The 17,695-nt window shown below is 40.1% G+C and overlaps 3 protein-coding genes across 4 annotated transcripts in view; 1 reads left to right on the top strand and 2 right to left on the bottom strand.

The window, feature by feature from the left end:
* tefa (TEF transcription factor, PAR bZIP family member a) overlaps nt 1-144 on the bottom strand; it is a 4,222-nt gene extending 4,078 nt beyond the window's left edge. Inside the window, exon 1 of the mRNA XM_055150516.1 lies at nt 140-144. Within this exon, the coding sequence (XP_055006491.1) occupies nt 140-144 (5 nt within the window). The remainder of the gene's footprint in view (nt 1-139) is intronic.
* A 93-nt stretch (nt 145-237) lies between these two features.
* chadlb (chondroadherin-like b) lies at nt 238-7,566 on the top strand. Its single transcript, XM_055149870.1, has 8 exons — nt 238-672; nt 1,054-1,199; nt 2,022-2,303; nt 3,097-3,316; nt 4,110-4,383; nt 5,711-6,123; nt 6,631-6,797; nt 7,281-7,566. The coding sequence occupies exons 1-8, from the start codon at nt 553-555 to the stop codon at nt 7,564-7,566; spliced, it is 1,908 nt and encodes a 635-aa protein (XP_055005845.1). The 5' UTR covers nt 238-552.
* A 1,348-nt stretch (nt 7,567-8,914) lies between these two features.
* Nucleotides 8,915-16,998, bottom strand: l3mbtl2 (L3MBTL histone methyl-lysine binding protein 2). Of its 2 annotated transcripts, XM_055149867.1 has the most exons (18): nt 16,885-16,998; nt 15,983-16,354; nt 15,299-15,368; nt 15,081-15,214; nt 13,472-13,541; nt 13,323-13,390; nt 13,135-13,252; nt 12,872-13,006; nt 12,636-12,724; nt 11,813-12,059; nt 11,668-11,735; nt 11,493-11,597; nt 11,190-11,337; nt 11,013-11,095; nt 10,620-10,854; nt 9,636-9,695; nt 9,391-9,546; nt 8,915-9,282 (listed from the first exon to the last, which is right to left on the bottom strand). In XM_055149867.1, exons 2-18 carry the CDS (start codon nt 16,322-16,324, stop codon nt 8,915-8,917), a joined length of 2,496 nt encoding a protein of 831 aa, XP_055005842.1. In that variant the 5' UTR covers nt 16,325-16,354; nt 16,885-16,998. The 2 variants fall into 2 exon arrangements, with proteins under 2 accessions (XP_055005842.1, XP_055005843.1); XM_055149868.1 differs by lacking the exons at nt 15,081-15,214; nt 15,299-15,368; nt 15,983-16,354; nt 16,885-16,998 and adding an exon at nt 14,297-14,797.
* Nucleotides 16,999-17,695: the final 697 nt, after the last annotated feature.

Raw genomic sequence — 17,695 nt, 5'->3', positions numbered from 1 at the left:
TAACTGCGCGTATGTCTTTGAGGAGGCAACAACACTCACAAGAGTAAATTTTGTGTAATATTGGACCTTTAACTGTAGTGGGAGGTCTGATTTAAGAGAGATGCTGTTACCTTGACTGTAGTGTAATCTTCCAGGATACGACATTTAAAGCATTGCATTTATTCAATTAAATTTGGTTTTATTGCTGTAAAATACCTTAAAAACAGGTTTTTAAATTGTGAGCAGGTTCGCCTCTCCACAAATCTGACCAGTAACTTGGCCTTGGAGCATCATATGCTTGTCTCTGTGGTGATAGCTATGTCTCCTGTCTGTGAAACATTCCAGGAAAAGCAATAACATCTCCATGGAGACAAGCAGATGGCGAACACTCCCCCTGAAAAGTTAGTGTAGCTTTAACTACACATTTTCCAGAATAACTGTATTTGGAATTGAGTAAATTTTTGGTCAGATAACTGTATTTACAAATGTCCAATACTATTTCCATCTCTGTATAACCCTACCTTGTTTTGACTGCAGGAGTCTTTGGATGGGCTCTCCTCCCTGAAGCAGCTGATGCTGGATCGTAACCGCATAGAGGAGATCAAGCCTGGGGCCTTCTCTCAGCTGGGTTTCCTCAACCTGCTCTCCCTCACACACAACCAGCTGGTCTACATGCCCAACATGGCCTTTCAGGTTCACTGCACAAAGCACTGTAGTAATGATCGAATCAAATCAGAGAGAAAAAGTTTTGTTTACCTAAGTAATTCTTTTAATAAATGAAATTAAATGAAAGCTCAGAGAATTCACACTCTGAGCTGAAGAGGCTGCACTAGCACTGACTAATGATTTGCTGCAGGTGCTGGGGTTTAGGTACTGACCTTTCAGATCAGATCGAATCCTTTTAAGTTTAAACCAGCCTGATTTCAGCATCGGAACTGGCAACCCAAATGAGACTCTCATGTGAATCTGCTTGCTGATCGGATGATCATGTTGAAAAATGACAACATAAACAGCAAAGAATAATGTCCAATGTTTTAAAACAGCAAACTAATATACTAACTGTTGTGGCTATAGGGTCTGCAAAACATCAAGCTGCTGCGTCTGAGTCATAACTCACTGAACTACTTGGACATAGAGGCATTGGCTGGACTCGTCACCCTCACACGCCTCACTTTGGACCACAACGAGCTGCAGTTCTTCCCCAGTGAGACCATGACCCGGTACGTCATCATGGAGTCTCTCGTTCTATAAAGCCATATGAACTTCTGAAGCAATGAAGTACCCGATTAGCATTTGACTGATCTCACCATAGTTTTGACCAAGATTTGAGGGGGCTTTTTTCTTACTTTTAACAAAAATCACCTCCTTCACAGCTTTCAAACCATCCTTTCTGATATATGGCTTTAAAATAACAGGCTGACAGCGACCCTGAATTTGGGAGCTTTTGTGAGTGTGAAATTTTCTTCTGTACAGTGGTTGTTTAGTTTCTCCAGTGTAATGATCTTTGAATTCTTCTTCAGTGCAATGGATTGAACACACAACATTACTTTCATAAATTTCTTTTACATTGTTAATGATAGTTCATAGGTATATTGAGTTTTTCAGACACATATGGGATACATACCCAATCGCTCCTTGGTCCTGTTTTCCTTCTTTCCAGTTTTTTAATTCACAAACTGTTGTAGCTCTCAAGCCAATCAAAAACAGATTGAGTTCTACACTTTGGGTTGCCAGATCCTACAACTAAGACCAGCATACAATAATTGTTGAATCATGATCTGAGCCGCTTTTACAACCACAGAAATGCGTGTTCCAGCAAGTACCCTTAAAATAAAAATAAAATAGTGTATATTCAACCTTACTCTCTGTATTTGATGATACGGAGCAGGACACACAAGAGTGAGCTTATTTCCTGTTCTTTTTTTGTCATGTCAGTTATGTCTTATTATGGACGCCCTGCATGTATGTTGTGTGCCCACTTTTAAAATAAATGAAATGAATGAATGAAGAAATAAATGTATTCTGTTGGTCTTTTTGTCCAGACTTCCGGAGGTGACCCGTCTGGAGATGAGCCACAACCCCATGACGTACCTGGGGGAGGAGGCCATCTCCATGCCCAAGCTCACCCACCTCTTCTTGGACCACATGTCTCTGCAGGACATGTCCAACAGCGCCGTGTCCAAGTGTCCCAGCCTCGTGCACCTGGACCTGAGCCACAACCAGCTGCGCGTCATCCAGCCCTTTGCCCCCGGGACCCCCAGCCTGGCTCGGGTCAACCTGGCAGGGAACCCCATATACTGTAACTGCTACCTGCGACCTCTGCGGTACCTCATATTTACTAAATAAAGCAAGTGACAGTTAACAGGGCACAACTATGAATTTATCCAATAGAGAAAATAAATATTAAATGCTAATGCAAGAATCACATGCCTTTCAGAACCTTTGTAGAGGTTTAAATTTTGCCTGAGATCCAGAATAAACACTTATTCAGTACTTTACATTTTCAGATGGGCATGACTGATGTGTGGACAAGCCAGTCAGGGACAAATATGGTCAGTTCATATCAAAACAAATATGGCTGCTTATGAGGAAAAACGAAAGAGGAAAAAAAAAGGAACTGAAAAATCTCACAGATTTCTGCAGAATCAGTGAACTGTTAACTGTTAATCAGACGTGACAAAAATTACTGTGTTTATAAATGATATATGACTGAAAAAAAATAAAAATAGCTTGGTCAAACTCGAGATGTAACAGTGGGGCATCGGGACCAGAATGAAATCCATCTGTATAAAAAAATACAAGGAGATGTTATTGCTTGTTATTGTCTGAAATGTTATGGCACTGAAGATGTACCTTTACCTTTGGTTCAGTTTGATAGAAGAACTCAGCCTAAATATGCAAGTGTGTGTTAAACATGTGTAAGTCAAACAAAACACAACTCCAGGTATGTTTATGATGAGGAAACAATGTTATAACATAGGTTCCATGTTGCGGTATTTTCTGATCTTTAAATATATGCACATAATACATACCATTGAACTTGCAAATACTACTGGCTGCAATTTGTAACCCATAATGCCACTGTTCTTTTTTGAATACATTCTGATTTCACGTTAGGGAGTGGGCCATCAGCAGTAAGGTGAAGCTCCTTGGCACATGTGGGGGTCCAGCTCACCTGTCTGGAGAGAACATAGATGCGGTCTACCCCTCAGAGCTGCGCTGTCAGAGCCACGACGCCATGCTGAGGGCGGAGTACGAGGAGGCCACCAGAAACACCCCCCCTCCCACCACAGAGCCAGAGAACAAGCTCAAGTGTCCAGTCAACTGTGTGTGCCAAGTAGGGACTTTACTCATTTGTGCTGCCATTTTGTACAATGAGTTCTATTTGGTAAAAAAGGCTAATGTCATCAACATTTTCTGAGGGTGTGACGCTAATTGTAGGGTCTGCTCTGTCTAAGGCTTTATGTGCTTTATTTTAACACAATCTGTCAAAGTTAAAGTGAACTTTATTGTCAATTCCACCATGTAAAGACATTACACAGGGCAATCGAAACTGCGATTTGCCCAAAACTCCAAATGAGCAGTTAAAAACTAATCTAACCATAAAGTCTGATTAGTCTGACAATAAAGAACTGACTTAGCTGGAACTACAACAGGTGAGCTGATTTGTGCTGTTAAACAAGTAAAAATACAGTCACAACAAAAGTTTTTCAGTTCTCACAGCTTTGATGAAAACAGGACCATCAACACTTGTATTGAGCTCCTGAAAATGTGTGAATGTGAAAATTAATTTAATTTTTGTGTTTTTTCTTGCGTTTTCAGACTATCTAAAACGTAAACTTAAAAACTAGTATTTGAGCAAAATAAAGATATTTCTGAAGTTAAAATGTATCAAGTGACTATCCATGGGTTTGAGAACACTGAAAAATTAGGACCGTTGCCATAGCAAGTAACAATTTAAAACCAAATAGTAAATGGTACACACGAAAGTCTTCAAGAATTTGACTATAAAAGGAAGTTTATTTAGTGGAGAAGCTTATATGTTGAGAGAGCAGGTCCAAAAACCTTTTAATGATAGCATCTCCCCTAAATTTCTATTTAATTTAATCAAGTCTTTTATCATCATCCAGGCAGAGACGCACCACTCTTCATGTGAAAACCAGGGACTCACCAAAATCCCCAAAGGTTTTGATCCCACCACACAACTCCTGGATCTCAGGGGGAACCACTTCCACTACCTCCCTAGTGGCAGCTTCCCTGGAGTGGGCCAGGTGGTTTCTCTGCACCTGCAGCGCTGCAAATTGGTGGACGTCGAGGAGGGGGCGTTCAGCGGCATGAAGGGGCTCGTCTACCTGTACCTGTCAGAGAATGACCTCACATCGATCAATCCAGAAGCATTCAAAGGTCTGTAGGATTGTCTGTAAAAGGCAGAGTATAGAGCGAGTGCTTGCAGTCACAAATAAATGTAGAAGTACACCATGACATATAACCCGAAACAGAATTAGTTCATAAGCTATGTTGTTAGATTAGATTTTAAAATATTAGGCATCCTTAACAATGTAAAGATCCTTGAAGGCAGTTCCACAATTAGGATGCACCCAAATCAAATGAGGATTCACCAAGTTTGGGAAACCACCAAGAGACCAGTGTGGTACCACATGATTTTAGGTGCCATATGCATGGATGTGATTGGCCAAGGACAAAAAAAGCAGGAAAAAATATAGACCCATAGTGTGGTGCGGCAATGACATGGTGCGGTTACAGTGCAGCCATTACACACAATGACCTCGTTTTGACACTTTTACTGAAAAGTGTTAATATGCACACATTTAGTGGCAACTCAGAATTTTCATCATTGGAAATTGGAAGGAAGTAAAGAAGGAAGGAAAGAAAGAAAGGTGTTGCTGTGTGCAAAATTGCACTTGCTGTGACAAAATGCAGTCCATTTCCAAACCAGTTTAAGATATAATAAAGGAAATGATAATACAAATTATGACAATGCTTACAGTTTTTAATCAATATACACAAACTACAGTACACATGGACTTGGTCTTCCACCAGTATACTGACATTGTTATTATGCAGCATGTACTATAAAGCCAAGATAAACTTGAATTTTTATTATTATAGTTATCATCATGGATGTTGCTGTTGTTATTGTGTAGCCTACACCGCTGTAATTATGTATACTACTCTGTTTTTATGTAGCCTACACAACATTCTGTAATAAGCAATGTAACAAGAGTGGGAGTGTGGCTGTTCGTAGATATCCTCACAGGTGTGGTTTGGCTAATCATCTCTACCAACTCTACTAGTGAAACAGCATGCAACTAACCACCATAACTGAACTGTTATTATGACTGTGTACACTTAACATTCTGCGATACCAGCTCTTCTACAAACACTCTGACCACTCTCACCGTCCCGACGTGGAACACTGAGTCTAAAACATGCCTATTACTATATTTTTGGGACTATAAGCAGCACCGCATTATAAAGCACCCTCTCCCAAAAAAAACAATAAATATAACAAAACAAAAACAGATTTGCATGATTTACGAGGGTGGCATTATTATGGCTGAAAAATCCAGAAAAATCACAAGCATGCAAATGGCCCCTAAAAGTTAAAAAAAACAAAACAAATACCAATTGTTGGAAATGTTAAGAATGTGTTCATAGAATATATTGTTATACGCATTTACATCTATATTTCATGTATCTTAATTGTCAGGTTTGCCTCAGCTGACCTACCTTCACCTAGAGAAGAACCGCTTCACTGTCTTCCCTAAAGGAGCCTTCAAGTTGGTTCCCAGCCTGTTGGCACTTCACCTGGAGAACAACTCCATCAGCAGACTGGAGCCAGGCCTCCTCACTGGGGCGGAGAACCTCCGATCTCTGTACCTGACAGGGAACAGCATCGAGCACATAGCCCCTCGAGCTCTGGAGCAAGCGGCTGATCTGGACACCTTTCACCTGGGGGGGAACAAGCTGAAGGAGGTGCCCACAGAAGCCCTGAGGGGAGTGGGGAGCCTCAGGGACCTTCGGCTCACTGGAAACCCCATTCTGTGGGTGGGGCCTAATGCCTTCAAGCCTGTGGAGAGGTCACTGAAGGAGCTGTATCTGAATAAGATGGGGCTTGAGAGGGTGAGTGGTGGTAAAGTAATTATATAGCACCCGCCACTAAACTAGCATCCTTGGCAACACATAAAGTGAATAAGGAATTAAAATGGTTACAGTCCTAAATTTTAAAGTGAACATTTTGATCAATAAAATGTTTTACCATGTGGAATATTGCACAGTATGGCATTAAATCTTAACCTTGCACAGCAAGATAGATTCTTGCAATATTTGTGAGTTCACAAATTTGGGTGTAGAACTAAATTCATAGGGCTACACATTAATGAAATCTATCTCAATGAAGAGAAAAAAGGCGATACAACCAGGTCAACTTACAGGTCACATCTATAGAAAGGTGCCCCTGTTCACAGCAAGAATTCATGTTTTTCTAGGTGTTATTTTAGTAGTTAAAAAAAAACAAACTATATGGCCTAATAGTTCTTTACAAGACACATAGTATTGAAAGTACGAATTTGGCGAGTTTTTTGCAGGCGCAAGTCCAGTCCTACCCTCTGTGAACCTGGTGTGTTACAGATGTCCCCAGACTCTCTGGCAGGGATGGGTCCAGGCCTAAGGAGTCTCTTTCTAGAGGGGAACCTTCTGGAGGAGGTGCCTGACCTTCGACCCTTCAGGTCTCTGGAGGTCATCAACCTGGCTGACAACCCTCTGATGTGTGACTGCCCCCTGCTGCCTCTACGCCTGTAAGACTTTTTCCATCAAATTGTAAACCAATTAAAGCCACTGGACAGATTCACATCAATGTTTGTATAACCCATATGAGCAACATTTTAAGGAAATTATGCTTAAGTAGAAATGTGGATACTTTTTCCCACTGTAAGTGGGTCTATAACTGACAAAAGCTTAATGTCGACAATATGAAATGGTCTGAACGTTTGCTTCTTGCACCGCTCCTTCAAATATGAATACATTTTTCAAATGTTTGTTCTATTCTTTCAATATAACAGAATTTTGTGCATAATTTAGTAGTATTATTTAGTAGTATTTGAGCAGTAGTTTCCCTAAGTTATTTCTTGGATCAGTAATTTGTACTTTCATTTGATTAATAATGGTCTAAAGTCAGTCTACTTCTAAAAAGTCACATGTCACGTAAAGCAATAACTCCTCAATTCTTCCAAACATTCCAATATTATCTTTAAATCTTTTTTCCATTTTCTCCTTTACAGCTGGATTGAAAAGGTTAACCTTAAAGTGCGTGCCACCTGTGCCAATCCCCCAGAGGTCAAAGGTCGCAGAGTCAAAGACGTCCACATGTTCAGAGCCTGTCCTGGGGGAGAGAGCCTTCCCTCTCCTCCAACAGTCACCCCACAGGTCCCCAGGGCACCAAAAGTAACCAAACCCAAGCCACTGCACCTCAACCGAAAGAGACAGGTGAAGATGCTCAAAGCCAAACCCAAGACAAACCAGAAGACTAAGAACTCGAAAAGCAACAAGAGACGCAGCATGGCTTAAACTACTACTACTACTTATTAGCTGACTTTATACACTAGTGTTTTTTCATAAAAGCATTTCTGTAGGATTTTTATTATGGACTTTTTAAAAATGTATTTACTTTTGCACCATTATAAAAGTACAAATTTTTAACATCTTGTGCAAAGCAGATGTATTAGATATTAACTAACTACTCAGATATTTTCTGCTATTTATTTGTTTTGTGCATTTAGAAAAAGTTTTACATTGGGTATTGCATCAGGGGCATTAATTTTTCCAATATTATCTTCATACTGGTATCTGATATCGAGGAAGATTCCGTAAAATGAGTTTGCTTGGATATCAGCTTCCAAAAATCAGTTCAGCTAATATTCTAGTTGGACATATAAATCAATGTAATAACACTTTTTACTGGTTGTATTTGATCCAGAAAGTCCCATCTTTCCATTTATATTTACACAAAGTTTTTCTGTAGTTATTTGAGATAAATAACAGATACATAACATATTTGGATCAACTGGTTCAAGGAAATTAATGTTTCTGCACTGTTATTGGATATCAGTAGATCGTTAAAGCTATAGTACTGAAATCGGTATTGGAAGTGAAACAGCTGGATTAGTGCATCCCTAATTATGTATATATTTTCAGAAGCAAAATATTGCACTTCAAAATGTTTTATTGTGGCAAGGCTTATTACACAAAACATAATTTATTAACATATTTTTACATAAATGTTTAACTATTTTTTTCTGTTTTACCATCCAATACCATTTTAGTTGCTGCAATTAGGCATTTGCTTCATTTTCTAACAATTGAAAGTTATAGGCAAGTACTGTGCTTATAATAAATCATCAATGTGGTTGTATGGTTTTGAGAGAAGACATTTTCAGTTGTTGACCTCGCATGTTAGAATTGCATTCATATTTGAGATATTTTAAAGTGGCACATAACTGTATATGGCATTTTAATAGCAGTATCTAATGTTCATAGTCATTTTTGGCAACTTTAGTGTAAACTAGATGAATTTGCAACTTTCTGGTCAAAAACAGTTTGACTTGTGGATCAGTTAGACCAATCACACAGTTTCTTCTAACCCCAGGCTCCGCCCCCCCAGTTGTGGGTTTAGTTTAGACGTTTACTCTCACTTTAAATAGTTGTAAGTTTTCATTAGGTACCTATTTTCACAGATAGCATTCAGTTTCCAAATTAGTAAGCAGCTTAATTTTATAAGTTACATTTAAAAAAAAAAGAAAACATGTCTTTTTACATCTGTACAAAATAAACCATTATAAAAAAGTGTTGTACGGAAATGAATGAGGTAACTATCAGCTATGTCAAACGTGCCAGTCCCGGTAATATTAACAGCTCCTCATAGAGTCGTATTAGCTGCATTTTCATCTTCCTGGTTTAAGCTTACGTGTTCGTCACTAGAGTCTTCACCGTTGCTGTTGCTATCGTATGACTCGTAGCTATCTCCTGCCATTCCTTCCATGATTTGGTCTTCCTCTTCTTCATGGTGCTCCCCAGATTCTTCTACTGTTGCCTCGGAAACCTCCATGGAAGCTCCAGAAACTACCATAGTGTCCCCGGTCACCTCCACGTTGCACCCAGACACAGTGGCTGTCATGACACTGATCCCAGGGTTTTCCTCTATTTTGATTTGGCTTAAAGAAACCTGTGTTGGGTCTATAGGGGTCTCCATTTCCACCTCCTCCACTTTGACGTGAACCGGGCCAACTGGAGAGAAAGTCATTGTCATGTAATCATTTTGCGTCCAGTTGCCAAAACATTAAATTCAACAATTTAAAGGGTGTATACACAATGCTGTATGATGTTTAGACATACTTTGTGGCTGGTCTTCTGGCTCCACTTTGGGCTGGATGAGTGGAGCTTTAAGAGGAGAGTCCAGCTCATATGAGCCGTGCGCTTCCTCCATTTCCGGGTCGTGCACCACATCTTCAAAGTTTACTTGAGAAGATGGTCTCTTCCCAAAACGTTTTTCTATACACACATTGAAGGAAAAAGATGAATTAGAATGTTTATAATTTTGCAAACAGTATCTAACCACAAGCAGTATTATCACAACATACTCTTTTTTGCTCCAAATACGTGTTGTTTGCACTTTTTGATTCTTGACTGTTCTGTCAGGTCTGCAAAGAAACAACAATACATACAACAGTACAAAATATGTTAAATGTTCTTTCATATGATCTTTGTAACCTAAAAGGTAGCTGCAAAGGTGTATGGACTTCAGTCTCTTCCTGGTTTACCATGGTATAACATACACCAATATAACTGAGCATTTTGAGCTCAGATGTGGGAGATTGCCTGAACATACAGGATAACTCAAATGCATTTATGGTTATGACAACATAAAAGTACAATATATTTTACCTTTTCAGCAACTAATGAACAGCTTTACATCTTCTGACCTGATTAGTGTACAGGGAGCAGTAGAAATAAAAGGATAAAGGATAAGCTATGGTCCCCCTATTGCTGTTTTTCAGATGGCATCATGACATTCTAGAATCTCAAAGCCACCAACAACTGAAGAGGATATTAGATAAGATTGCTAGCAAGATGAATTCTCACGATTTTTATGTGTTCACAAACTCTTGACAATCCATCTTGTTCAGCTGCAGCTGAAGCGTTTGTTTGTGGCAGGTTCCAACGACTGACCAATCAGAGCAGCATTGGGTGGAAACCAGCACCGAACAAAACAAACATGGCAACTCTAACAGGAGTACTTCAGCCTGTTTTTGTGAAAATACCAACTACATTGTTTTTGAAAAACATGCAGATGAAAGTCCTTTGTGCATTTGTGGAGGGGGAAGACACTTGATTTTAGGGCTTGTTCCATTGTTGTGCCTCTTTGACCAGTATGATCAGTGTGAAGATTTTTTTTGACTGTTTTGATCATTGGTTCCAATAGCTTTCAGTGTGAACCATTCAAGATTGACGTGTAGGACTCAACTCAGAGGGCTACAAATATGAATCTGGTGAGAGCCAGGTCAGAAATTAGATGCATCTTGAACATTTTAAACTTGTTGCATTGAATACACTGGCTACTTTACCTAGGCCGGGGGGCGGTTGCAGCTGTAAGCCCACCAGCTCGCACCAGCCGATGGGGTAGATGTCTGGAGACTGGCAGTCCACCCACTGGTCAAACTCATCGTCCCAGCCGTCGAAGTGGATGAGCAGGAGCCGGCCCACACAGCGCCTCACTGTGGCCACACACACCAGGCTGGGCTGCATCAGGTCAGCTGCCTCCAGCTTCATGTTGGGGGAAAAGCTGTGACCCGGGTACTCCTGAACAGAGGCACAATAAAAGCGTCAATTTCCTTGTTTTTGAGCAGTATGTACCAATACCAGTATTAAGGGTGTACAGAAGGTTGTGGCCTTTGAAAATTGTAATTTCATTATATGCATTTTGTCTTGACCTCATCTAAAACAAAAAACTATCTTACATAGTTGAATAGATGTGCAGGTGCAGCTTTGGCTTTCTTCTCCTTCAGATAATCAGGCCAACTGAAAGTCTCAGATTCATACCCTGACACACAACATATTGGAGGGTCATCATTAAGATACATGGGCTTTTTCTAGAGACAGTAACATCTCAAAAGAAATGGAAAGAAGGCCTTTACCATCAGGCACTTTGAGGGTTATGTCATTCTTTTCACAGAAGCCGATGGGCAGGATGGCATGAGACGAGGCATGGTAACAGAACCAGTCAGATCCATCGGCGAGAATGCTGCCATCTATACCCACCATCAGGTAGCCATCCAACAGTACCTGAGAAGATTGTTAATGGTAATTTGAATCCTAATCAGATTACTCTGTCTGAGACTGAGAAAAAATAAATGCTAAGATCACAAAGATTTTAGGACAAAGGATTTATCAATGATATGTTGAAATTGTAAATAATTAACATAAAAATTAAAAATTACCTTTTGTACCGTGGCAACACAAATGCTCCCCAAATTGAGTGGGTCAATAGCCTCAAGTTTCATCCCCTCTTCAAAGAATGTTCCTTCCATATAGACATATCTCAGCTGAGGGTGACAAACTGGGATAAGTCAAGCTGTGACTATTGAATATTACAAAAGTAGATTTTTTTCTTACCTTTTTAAAGAGGTGTAAATTACTCTCCCAGCAGGTACCCTTTAAAGGGTTCACTTCTACACTAGTCGCTAAAAGAACAATAATATATAAACATTTTTAAAACAACAACATGACGAAATGGATAACTATAGATAGCTTTACAAACCTGGAGTTTTGATAGGATGGCCCACCATTTTGGACCAGCCAATAGGGTGAAGAATAGGACTGGACATGTGACACCAAAACTCTGCCTTTGTGTTTTCAGGGGCATCCTTTTGGTCAGCGTACACAAGTTGGAGCCGTCCTCCGTAAGTAGCATTAACAATGGCTACACGGGTACGGCTGATATATTTAGGGTCCACCACTTCTACACGCATGCCAAATTTGAATGGGCACTTCATGCTCTCAGAAAGCTGCAGAGTAAATGTAAACTTAAATGTAAACTAATCCACAAGAGGATAACAGAAGCCTGCACTATGAAGCTGGATTAGAGGGTTAGTCAGGTAATTTCAGGGTTAACCCTGGTTAATTATTTTATATCAGTGTACATGGATTTTATAAAGAGGAATCATCATCACCACAACTGAATTCTCTCCCCTCTCTACCCACCAGGCTGACAGGAAGCTAGGAATCTGCGTCTCCCCAAAGACCACTTGGACTTTTCCATTTATTATTTATTTATATGCTTGGCAGTGAGAAACACAGTTTCGATTCTCATATGTTTTGTATGAAGAATTGACAATAAACTTTTAATTTAAATTTGAATACCGCTTATGCAGGTTATGCATATTATATATTTACGATTTATGAGTGACAGTTCTGAGCAGCCCTTCTCTTCTCCATTGTTCTAATTAGTCTGCTCCCACTGACCCTTCCCCTCTTCTGTTCCTCACCTAGGATGGGTAAGAGAATCTGATCTAGGAGTTCAGCCAGCTTTGTAGTACAGGCCTGAGAAGACTCAAATCGTCCATGTGTCATAATTTGTTTACCTTTAAATAAAAGTCTACAGGTATTGTGTTGGCTCCCACCAACTTCTGCATTAGATACTCTTTCCAGTCCACGATTGTAGTTTTGACATCTGTAAATAACAGTCAAACATACAACATGAAGCAGCATTCTTCTCCTCCAGCAACAGCAACACATGCCATACATTAAGAGCCCCCCTCTCTTGTAGTACATATTAAGGGGATGAGTGAATACTACTGTGTTCAGAAGTGGAGCTCACCTTGAGGAGGCACCAGGAGCTTGGTGGTCATTGCGCACCACCCGATTGGATGCAATTCTCCTGATACAAGGCTACTCCAAAAATCATATGTGCTGTCATGCTCGAAGCCCTCATACCTCAAAAGAACTCTGTACCCTGGACAAGACACAAAAAACATTCAGAAATGATGTCCACTACTGGTTTTAGCTGGGAATCCTCTGCAGATTACAGTGATTTGTGTGATGCATGTCCACACATTTAGTTTCAACAAGAAAAATTCAAACCTGCAATTTGAATTACTGTGGCAATCCAGTAGACTTTACTCGGCAGAACAGCATTAGTATTTAGGACCTCCACTTTTGTCCCCACTGAGACATCGTCCCAGTGATCCCACATGGGAGCCTGTCATGAAGATGTCGGAAGACAATTAAAAATGATAAAGACATGTACTTGGCCATAAAACTGCACTTACATGTTGGAAGCAGGAGACTGATGCACCCAAAGAGGTTTCTTTATTCAAATAATAGCCCCAGTCAAACCCTGTAATAAGACAGTTTTATAGTATATACACAAGCACAAAATCAGTAAATTAAAAGGTTAGTGTGTGAATGTAATGACTACCTGAGGGGGGTATGGGTGGATGTGGCTTCTTCTTTTTTAGTACTACCGTTTTCTTAGAGGGAGGCCGACCCTTAAAAAGAAAAGAAAAATGTATAACTTAACTAAACACAGGATTTAGCCTGATCCCTAAATCCATAAAACAACTTAATTCAATGCTATCCAGATTTTGTCATACCATAAGCAGTTTTATGTAACTTTTTGGTTGGGGATGCTTGTTTCTATGGAAATGTCATTGTTCTGCCTGGAATGTTCCAGAGTATGACATTAAACCTTACATTTATTAAATTACTGGCAGTTTTATAGATCAAAAATACCCAGAAAAACAGGCATTCCGACTATGAGTGATGCTGCCTCTCGAAGGATCTGACCTGTAACTTGGTCTGATTTGGTCTCCATGGAGATAGAAAGGTTTAATACCATACTATGAAACAGTCCAGACAAAGCAATAACATCTCCACGGAGAAAACATTAGATGGGCCCTCCACGAGAAAGGTTACACAATGCACCTTTAGACTAAAAGTCCAGTTCTAGCAAGTTCAAGTCACCTAAAAGCAGTTCAGTTCTGAGTACTCTCTCTCCCCCGTTGGGAAAGAAAGATATGGACAAAAACCGAATCCGGTTCAATATGCTCGAAATATCTAAGTAACAATGTGTGAACTGTGCAATAACAATAATAGTCTTCTAGGCACGCCCGTACAAAGGGTTACAGCAGCGCTCCAGATATGAACAGAGTGGTGGGGCTGCAGTCTGACAGAATTTAATTTTATCTCGTTGAAAACTGTCGGGTAACAATAATATCCTAGCAGTCCGCGCCTCCTCTCTTACCCTCCGCTTCACCGTGCCCACTGCCCCTGCGGCGGGGGTGTCGCTGGCTCTGAACCGAGACGGCACCGCGGTGGCCTTCAGCAGTGTGGACCGGGGCTGGTTCGGGACACGGGTCTGTTGGATGTAGTCGTCCGCCTCGAAATGCTCCTGGCACACAAACGTGGTTCGGAGGATGTGCTTCGGTGTGTTTACGTCTATGTCCAGCACAAACAGCCACTGCGTGAGGACGTGAGGCCGGCAGAGCGGGAGACGGTGCAACACGAGGTCCTTTCCCTGTTCTGAGCTGCGACATGTTTTCACGCAGCATTTAATAACCATTGTACAAGTGGATACAAGTAACACGAGTGGGATCTTTCAAGGGAGCGCGCTCTTCTTTTACTCCACCGCTGGATTGCTCAAACTCATTTTCCGGGGAAAGTCTGCCATCTGCTGTTGCACGGAGCTGCAGGGCAACCGCACTGCAAATCTGCTCGTTATTGGGGCAGTATTCATAAATGGAGAAATTGGCCGATTGTGTCTTTCGTGTCATCGAGTCAAGTGAACCAGTTGTTTTGATTGAATTCTAAAGATTTATATGAACCAGGTGCCATGCCACACCTCATTTAAGTCAGTTCATTGATGCACAGTGCATGTCTTTAGTCGACCATGAATTTCTTCAGGTGACTACAACCTTACTTGTAACTTCGCATTTTAATTGCTCCATTGTAAAATGACTCAGTTTTGAGTGTAAATATTTGCCAAGTTACTCTCCATTAAAAAAGAAAAGGGAACAACAAAATTTTACCTGCAGTTGAGCCAAGACCGAAGACCTCTTTGAGTTTGAAGAGTAGGACCGAGCACAAGATACACTGCAGAATCGCTTGCTTTTGGAGTAAAAGGTGCTTGCATCACCAATGGTTTCACACATTTCACATGTAACTATGAAAAACAATGATACATAATTTTCAAACCCTACCATTTTATATTAATAATAACTTCGTAGTAGTTTGACCTAAAGCATACCTAACCGTCCTTCTTGTTTGACCTTCTCTCTGGTGGTGTTTGGCTTTGGTTGTGTGATTGCATTTGTCGACTGAAAACAAGAAAAATCCAGAAATTATTTTCTAAAATCCATTTATCCCTATTAATACTTGACAAATAGAATCCCAAACAGGAGGTATTCATTCACCCATTGCTTAGGGGTGCCAATATTACATGAACATAGTGTTACTACCACAATATTAAAATTACAAACTCAGTCTCAATACTAAGAAATATACTTGATACTCAATGATTCAGATACCACAATGATAATTAAAACCTCTCTATTGGAATTGAATGTGACTTTCAACATTAAATCACAGTACTTTATATTACCATTAAGCCTTATATTTGTATAACCCTTCAGTCATCCAAGTAGGTTCCATAGTGGTTCAGGACGTATATTAGTCTATCTGGTCTTATATTTGATCTGATACAGATCAAGATCATTCTAAAGCTATTCAGGAAAGGTTCATTTCTGTCCTGTGAATGGGACTGTTTTAGGATCGATACCTGCTCAAAAGCATATCGTGTTTCAGTACTAATTTTAGTATTGATTAGTAACTAATTTTGACAACCCTAAAGACTACAATCTAAAATGATCACCACAAATCCATTACAGATCCCTGACTATCTAATTGTGTGTGTTTTGGTGCATATACTCACAGGCACAGGCAAATGCACAGGCCCCTTTGGCACAACAGTGCGGTACTGAATAGATGGCAGACATTTAGGGCAGCCTCTCCCAAAACAGAGTGAGCAGAAGGGGCGATTGAATACAGTCGGGACAGCTCCTAGCCTGAGCTTATGGGTTCCAGCGATGAAGTAGTCCCAGCCAAAGTGCTCATGGCAGAGGCGGGAGGTGGAGGAGGCTGTCCAGTTGGCGCGGGTACGCTGGACCTGTCTCTCCCATTTGGTGAACTCCTCTTGGTCCTTTGGGAATTTAAACAGAGTCACGCCATCTTCGGCAGTTTTACCACAGCCAAATGCCACACAATGGTAGGGCATCCTGTCGTAAAGTCTGATATTTTGTGAACTCTGCAAAGCGATGAAAGACACACTTAGGAAATAAGACAGGATGAACAATAGATCTGATAGCCTACATGAAGCATTATATCTTATATCTATGATTGTAGGTGCACAAAGTAACATTTCTGATGTCACCACCTGTTTTGTCTCCATGTTTGCCTAGAGAATGCATGTTTTTCAAAAGATACTGTATAGTCTAAATATCTTCAGTTAAATTAATGCAAAATAGATGGGGGGGGGGGGGGGGGGGGGGGGGGGGCAATACATGAATACAGAAAGGGGATGGAATCTAACCAGTAAAGTTACATAGTGCATCTTTAACAATAAATAAAATGCAACGAAATTTGGGAGTTTACAACAACACATTTCACGATGCTAGTCAAATACACATATTACGCAAGCAAAGACAAAACTGCAAAACGTAAACAATACTTTTATCTAAACAAATAAGTGTGTTCGTGGCTTTCCTAGCCTCTGAAACCCCCTCAGATGCACATTGAAAACAGTAAGCGACAGGTAGACGCATATTTTCAACAAACCTTGTCGATAAGTACCGTAAAAAACAGTGAATACAAAACTTTTAAATTGCGCGTATGGTGGTGGGAGTGGGAAGCTCACGCCGTTCTGTTTGGGCTCACGTATATGACGTCACGTCACAGCGAGCAGTGGGATTGTGGGATGTGAAGTTTTAAATTTTTTCCTGTTAAATTCAATCCGTAATTCATCTAACCAATAAGTAGGCTTTATTATTAATGAATTAATTCATACTTAATTTAATACACAATCAAGTTCCTACGACTTCTTATGAAATTTTCTTCTCATCATAATATTTATTTTGCTCTAGGCACACATTTTTCAACTTCAAATCCCATCCAACTCATGTATATATATTTTCTATTCTTAATGTCGTTGGATTTACTCGTAAGTATTGTCTTAAATCAAATGTCTGATTTTGTGTAGCTTATGGTATGGCAATATGTTGCATTAGGCTATGTTTGTTATAATTTTTAATAATAATAACAATGTTGTCCAGCAGTTTGTAATATGCAGGCCAACTTGCAAAATTTCTAAATCTACAGGCTACAAGAACTTATTGATTTAATGCAATTCATAAGAAATAAGAAAAGGCAGCATTCTTCAGTTCATCAACCAGTGCGCCCGCTTCTTACTTTGCAGCTCTGCTACAAGATGGAGTCGAGCTCTAATGATTACAGCCCGTGTTTTATGATATACAGGCTTGAGTTCAAAAGAATTCAACAAACACATCATATTTCAGAATGAGAAAAGTCATGCTCACTCTGTAATACTTATAATACAGACCAAATGTTATCTGAAAACGCCTTATTGTTG

The sequence above is a fragment of the Boleophthalmus pectinirostris genome, unplaced genomic scaffold, assembly GCF_026225935.1.
Source record: "Boleophthalmus pectinirostris isolate CB_2022bp ecotype Guang Dong unplaced genomic scaffold, ASM2622593v1 HiC_scaffold_14, whole genome shotgun sequence".
In the NCBI taxonomy this organism is placed as follows: domain Eukaryota; kingdom Metazoa; phylum Chordata; class Actinopteri; order Gobiiformes; family Gobiidae; genus Boleophthalmus; species Boleophthalmus pectinirostris.
The sequence above is the reverse complement of the archived record's forward strand: the minus strand, read 5'-3'. Positions and strand labels throughout refer to the sequence as shown.